Source organism: Lactuca saligna, chromosome 2, assembly GCF_052625555.1.
Source record: "Lactuca saligna cultivar CGN05327 chromosome 2, ASM5262555v1, whole genome shotgun sequence".
NCBI lineage: Eukaryota > Viridiplantae > Streptophyta > Magnoliopsida > Asterales > Asteraceae > Lactuca > Lactuca saligna.
Genome location: NC_136418.1, coordinates 129,509,857 through 129,516,718, shown reverse-complemented (window position 1 = coordinate 129,516,718; position 6,862 = coordinate 129,509,857). Strand labels below are relative to the sequence as shown.

Here is a 6,862-nt window from a genome sequence, read left to right as displayed (position 1 = left end):
ATTTTTCTCTTTGATTTTTCTTCATCTTTCCGAACCCACAACACACGGAAATCCTATCTTTTTCAACCCACTCAACTCACTCAGTTAAAAAAAATACTAAACAACTAAGGTACAAGTCTTAAACATATGGTACAAGAGAAAATGAGAGAAAGAAAGTAGAGAGAGAGGATGAAATGGGTTTGTGAAACCAATTAAACAACACGCCGCAGAGGGAGTGGTATCGGCGGTAACTCTATTGCTAATTAAGATTTTACCTTGATTATTTTGTATATTTTTTTTAATTGAGTGGGTTGAGAAATGTAGGATTTCTATGTGTTGTGGGTTCGGAAAAATAAAGAAAAATCAAAGAAAAAAGCTGATGTGGGTTTAGGTTCAGTGGATTCAATGGGAACAACTCCCTCCCCCTTAGCCTAAAATGTAGTTTGTTTATTATATTTTCCAAAAAAAAAAAAAAAAAAAACCATTAATTATATTTTGCAACTAAAGTTAAACTAATCATTTGCTTTGTGACCAAAAACAAAAAGGTATTACTTTAGACCCCAAAGGTAACCAAAGTAAGTAGTAGGCTTCAACTCTTTTCATAAGGAGCCCTGAGTTTGGGGTCCAATTCCTACTGCTGTAGGGTTTCTCTGTTTGCACTTTGCAGTATCATGTTTCTCACTGGGAACCCACTTTTAAACTTCTTGATTATTTCTTCTTTTTTATTTATTTATTTTTCTAAAATGAAGTTCTTTCTACAATCCTAACAGAGTAACAGTTACTTTGTTTTATTTTGGTCCTCTGTTTTTCACTTATTCTAAAAAAAGTTCCCCCCTATATTCCTTACAGTTGCACTTTTACCCCAAATGACAAGTCGCAGTCCAGAATTTAACAAAACTTATCAAAACACATAACTCTTTAATACCATGTAACATGCACCAACCTTCACTTATTTTCAAGTAACAATTGTTTCCTACTAAAACCGAACAACATCAACATAAGTACATAACAAGAAGGCAACATGAAAGACATGCAAATTACAAAGATTAAAAATTAAAACTAAAAGTCATTACACTACATGCTGACATCAGCATCCAATACAAAAGATTCGAGAAATAATCCTACCCCCTCATCTATCGTATCCGTATTCAATTATCCAATTATCCATCACCATTACCTTCTTCTACGACTAGAATGTCCATGCATACAGAATCATTACAAAAAAGAAAAAAAAAAAAAAACATTTTAATATTTCATGACTTACTAAAATTGCTCCTCTTGCTTCAAAGTATTTTCCTTCAAGCTTTTAGTCAACCAAATAGCCGTTTCCCTAGGCGACACTTTCCCGGGTCCAAACGGTTTCAACAACACCCCAAGCTCTTCAAATCTCTCCTCTTGCAACAACCGCGCACTAAATTCAAGAAGCCCTTCCAACGCCTCCGCCCGTTGCTTCTGCGATGACGTGTCGAACCGCCGCCGCCGGAGGTCCGACGATGTCCGGCTGGATGCTCCGGCGGTGGCGTTTTGGTCGGAGCAGTCGCTTCCGGTGGCGGAGTTGTTGCGGCCGGAGGTGGTTACCATGCATTTGTCTTTCATGATTGAGCGGTCACATGGCGGTGGCGACGAGGAGCCTTGCCCGGACGTTAGGGAGGTTCTACGGGTCGGTGTAAAATGTGGGAATTCTACCATTTTGTCGATTCGAGGGGCGTTTACGGAAACGTCCATGGAATTTGTGTGGTGGAGGAAATTTGCACTTTTGAATGGCGATTCTTCGATTGTGGTTCGTTTTGGGAGGGGTAGAGACGCGCGTCTACTTGTGGGACCCGGTTGTTTTACCGAAGTTCTTGAATCACATTCCTACACAGACCAGTTTCAGTTCAGTTCAGTTCAATCCAGTCTAGTCTTGGATAAAGTTTTAGTAATTAATATGATGAAAAAAGAAAACAAATATTACAATAAGATATAGTTCAACTTTTTTTTTTAATAATTTATAATTACAAAACACAAAAACAAAATGAAAATTGGAATAGATGTGATAATTTTTCTTTTTGATTGTTCATACTTCAAAAGTCAAAAAGGAAACACACATATGTTGTTGTCGTGTAGGGTTAAGTACGCATTCAAGGCAAGGACACGTGTCAATATACGATTGGATTATTGGAGTAGAAAAAAGTACAAACCTAGAAGGGTTTACTATAGGCATGTGGGGGACCGGAGGACTACCAATGTGTTGCATTGGGCCAGCAAAAATAATTAAAAAACACCTAAAAGTATACAATAACTTAAAAAACCAGTTTTAGAATAGTTTTAGTTTTTAACTTGTTAATTTAGGACTGATGGTTAGTTATCAGTCCTAAAAACTAGGACCTGTTGTTAGGACAGTCCCAGATGGTAATACAAGAATATTACCGTTTCACGACCCTTGGAGAGGTCGGTTCGTTTTTTAGTAGCAGAGGAAGTGAATTTGAGATTCTTGGTGGAATTAGAAGCTTTGGAAGAAATATTTCTTGTGATGGGAGACTCTTCACATGTGCTTCCAATAGATAGTCTTCCCATTCTTCTTTGTAAATAATGAGGGGAATCTTGAACACGTTTAGTTGAAAAAGGCGAACCTTGATCACCTAAAGATATGCTTGGATTCAATGTTCTATCATTGCCACATGATAGCCGTCTTTCCCGTGACCTTGGACGAAGATAAACCGGCTCCACAAACCTTGTTTTTTTCATGTAATCAGATTCGGGCCAATGGGAGGTTATGCTACGTTTTGGACTGTTTAGTTTAAGGTTGACTTTTAGAACATAAGGCTGGAGGTGTTGATGCCTCAGTAGCTCTGCTGCCTGTAATATTTCAAAAGATTTTATTTATTGTATCAAATTCCTTTTTATAAAATAAATATGATTTTTTTTTTTATATGCGTACACTTGGCCTTAGTTCCGGATTTTTCCGCAGCATGCTTTTCACGAGTCCCCGACTGAAACAAAATGATTATATTTTGTTTATTTGTGTGTTATAATATAATGATGCATATTACATAATGCAAAATGGAGATAAAAAAAGATTAGTTGACTCACAAGGCACCAGTGTATTTGACTGGAAGTGGTGCTACAATTGACTTATTGATCTTGTTTATCAATGCTTGCATGTCCTGTTTAACAAGTTGAAAAAAAAAAGATTATATGATTACATATTTACATGTACTTGGATCATTGAAAATATTATCTCATTAGTTATTAAAATAGATATAAGTTATAAGAGAACACTTACAAAGGCTTTAAATGCAGCCTTATGGGAAGTCATTTCATATATACAGCATCCTAGAAAAGAAATAATTAATAACATTTAGTATCATTAGTTCATTTATTTTAAGGTGAAATATATCCATTTATTCTTACCAAGAGACCAAATATCTGATTTTGAACCATATGGTATATCTGCAAGAAGCTCAGGGCACATATAACTAGGAGTTCCTACAACCTGAATAATAATATATAAAGAATAAAACAGAATGAAACTCAAAAGCTAAGGATTTTTGTAAGAAACATATCACTTACAGATGAGGCAAGGTCATCTGAAGTCAACATCTTGGCTAGTCCAAAATCACCTGAAAGATGCATTTATTGATTATTCATCATCACTTACTTATAAATCAAGAAAAAGCTTAAGAAAACGATACTTACCAAGACGTATATCTTGATCTTTTGTCAAGAATATATTTGAACACTGTGAAAGGATAATCATCAGCAAACATGAAAGATGTATTACATTACTACTGATAGTATTTTTTTTTTTAGTTTTTTTGAGCTAACCTTAACATCACGATGAAGAACATGATTCAAGTGTAAATAGTCCAGTGCCATTAGAAGTTGTACAAGCCACTTACAAAGTTTCTGCACAATAGTTTGTTGTTTAGAAAGGAAAAGGAATCGGGGGGGTACTCATGAAAGATTGTACCTCTTCAGAAAACAACATGCCATTGGCTTTTTTAATGGCTCCTGCCCTGAAAAAGAGGAAATTGAAACAATCATGTCAATGATCATTATAATTCTATTTGACAAGAAATTATAATTTGAAAGGGGAAAGTTATAAAGTACTAACATGTCTCCACCTTCACAATATCCTATAATAATGCACACATAGCATCCCTGCCAAAAGGAAGTAGATATAGGAACAAATAAAACTAAAAAATTAAGTCTCGATTCAATTTAGTTATAATATATATGTATATTAGCCTATTAGGCTTTTCAGGATGAGTTTAAACTGAATTAAAATGAAAACTATGACAATGGAACATTGAAAGAATGATAATATTTTCATTTTTTACCTTTTCAACCCAGGAATCTTTATACTCCACAATAAAGGGATTTCGCATTTTCGATATAAGCTCCATCTACAAATAGAGACTGTAAATTAGTTTGGACATTCTGAAAGTAATAAAAACTTTTCTAAAGTCATCACTAAATATTTGAGGTTTAGATAGTCATCTTAAAATCATAAGCACATGAGAGATAAGATACCAACACAAGACATAGGAAGTTAAAGAAGAATAAAAAATAAACAATATACATAAATTCAGGTGCATTTCACTATTTTAGGATAGTTGATACCCTCAAAAACAAAAATATGAAAAGATTGTAGGATGATTAGAAGTAAAGGATACCAACCTCCTGATGTGCAGACCTACGTGTTCTATCAGTTTGGCGAGCAAGTCGTATCTTTTTCAACACATACCTTAATATACAGAGAGTTACATCGAATTCAAGAAAACAATCAATATGTGTAGATGAAAATGCAACTAAGCATTCATGGAATAGACATACATACAAACATATTAAGATAATGGAGCAAATGTGCAGACAAACAAAACAACCAAATTACAAAACTTAGTAAATTCAATTACATTCTTACTTTTTTCTTTCATGTTTATGGCGTACAAGAAGGGCAGCACCAAATGCCCCCTTTCCAATTTGCTCAAGCACTTCGTATTGATCCATGTAGCTAGCAATGCATTTCACTCTGTCATATATACGTAGTTATAAAACCATGTAAGTATACAATGTCTTGAAAACTACTTGTGAGGTTCAATATAAAGATCAAAATGTGAAAAGCCAACCAGAATGTGTCAGTGTCTTAAAAACTTGATGTGAAGTTAATTAGTATAGACAATCATTTATTAAAAACATGCTGTGAAGTTCATTCTACAACAACACTTTTTCCTTTCACCCACCATTTATAAAAGTCATAAGTACTCATTGGGAAAAACACAGTGTGACCATGTCCTTTATACTTGCTCTGAAATTATCCAAATTAATGAAACATCAAGAAATAATTCTCTGAAACCGTAATGATTCTCTCAACCACCATAAGTAAATATCAAAATGTGAAAGCAAAGGATAAAGTAACGAGAATGTGTATCTACTTCTCCTTGATTTACGCCACAATGCATTCAATTTACGAACTGTAATTGCGGAATGACGAATGAATCACACTATGAGATACTAAATTTGAATCTAACAAAAAGAGATCCAACCGAAACAAGCAACCAGCAAAGCAAATACCACGAATAATTGCATACAACCGGATTTCGAAACGGATCCAAACCGAATTAAGCACCATTGAACTTGAAATAAGAAATGTGATATAATAATAATAATAATACCACACAATACCTGGAAAATTAATCAGAGAAGATGCAGCTCCAGGAACAGCAACTGAAAGCAAAAGACGAATAAGAATTCAACTTCAAATGCATCGTAAATCGCGCCGGAAAACAAAATTGAAGAAAAATTGAAGTAACAAAAGCTTGCTATTACTTATTATGCTGTATCAGTGACTGAATCGAAGTCAAAGTGAAAAACAAGATTAAAGTATATACCTGATAAGGCGAATTTGAATGAAGTAACTGAAGCAAAGCTGAGAAGAACAGTGAAGATGAAGATTAGTTGCATCGGAGATGGAGAAAGTGAAATCTGAAGCCTGACATTTTGCACGGAAAGACTATTGAAAAATCAAGAGTTGATGAGAGGTTTCAATGGAGAGAGAAGGGTGTGGGGGGTGGGGGTGGGGGAGGGGGAGGGGGTAGGGTGGGGGAACAAAGCAGGCTATGTGTCTGCTGCTACTCTCGTCGTATATGAAAGGTACAGATTTTATTACACAACGTACACGTAACATAGCGTCATTTCTCTAGATCTTTTAATCACTCCACTATATCCATAACTCTTAAAAAAACTTGTGACATTTTTTATTGTGAAAAGAATCTTCCTTAAATTTACTTTTTTATTTGTAAATAAGTTATATAATTATAAAGTATGTTTAACCAAATGTAACATAATCAAATAATGATTCGATTATTTAAAATAAAAGTTAAGTTTTGATAATTTGTTCTTTTACTAATAATTTTAATATGTGCTTATTAATTAAAATTATATCATTTATTAAGTTAATATTATATTTTTTGGATTATTCAGGCATAAGACCTAAAAAGATGTTGACAAAGAAAGGAGATTAGTGACTTAAATTACTTTTTGTCTCATGTGCTAATCATTATAAAGTTAAGTTGATAATTATTGATTTCTGAGTTAATGTTGTACTTATTTTTTGGCCATTAAAGTTTTAATATCTTCTATTATTAATTGCATTCAAAATACGACGGTAAGCCTAGAATGATAAAACTATATGGTTTACTATTTTAATAAAACAGGTACAAAATATTTATAAAAAGAGATAAAAACTACAAAATGTGGGTTCGTGTTGGGTCGAATCATATAAACAATAAAATAGTTATAATTCTTACGATTATACCTGGCGACGTCGTATATCTTGATATATTTTTATAATTGTATCATTACTAATACTTTATAAAATATATTTTTTCAATATAAGACA

The 6,862-nt window shown here is 33.6% G+C and overlaps 1 protein-coding gene across 2 annotated transcripts; it reads right to left on the bottom strand.

The window, feature by feature from the left end:
• Window positions 1-1,006: 1,006 nt before the first annotated feature.
• Window positions 1,007-6,030, bottom strand: LOC145031593 (serine/threonine-protein kinase Nek2-like). 2 transcript variants are annotated; one of them, XM_078980185.1, is made up of 16 exons: window positions 5,853-6,030; window positions 5,647-5,688; window positions 4,886-4,993; window positions 4,642-4,708; window positions 4,302-4,367; window positions 4,076-4,122; window positions 3,932-3,977; window positions 3,787-3,867; window positions 3,658-3,700; window positions 3,532-3,581; window positions 3,373-3,454; window positions 3,245-3,294; window positions 3,052-3,125; window positions 2,900-2,951; window positions 2,389-2,817; window positions 1,007-1,836 (listed from the first exon to the last, which is right to left on the bottom strand). In XM_078980185.1, exons 3-16 carry the CDS (start codon window positions 4,969-4,971, stop codon window positions 1,243-1,245), a joined length of 1,767 nt encoding a protein of 588 aa, XP_078836311.1. In that variant the 5' UTR covers window positions 4,972-4,993; window positions 5,647-5,688; window positions 5,853-6,030; the 3' UTR covers window positions 1,007-1,242. The 2 variants fall into 2 exon arrangements, with proteins under 2 accessions (XP_078836311.1, XP_078836312.1); XM_078980186.1 differs by lacking the exons at window positions 5,647-5,688; window positions 5,853-6,030 and adding an exon at window positions 5,205-5,320.
• Between the last annotated feature and the right edge of the window lie 832 nt (window positions 6,031-6,862).

Bases quoted from the DNA above. Each gene is read 5' to 3' on its own strand.
- LOC145031593 (XM_078980185.1), bottom strand. From the start codon at position 4,971: ATGGATCAATACGAAGTGCTTGAGCAAATTGGAAAGGGGGCATTTGGT. The intron at 3,978-4,075 runs GTTAGTACTTTA...CCTCTTTTTCAG, and splicing joins TATTGTGAAGGTGGAGACAT to GGCAGGAGCCATTAAAAAAG. The intron at 3,701-3,786 runs GTTAGCTCAAAA...ATCCTTTCACAG, and splicing joins TTCTTCATCGTGATGTTAAG to TGTTCAAATATATTCTTGAC.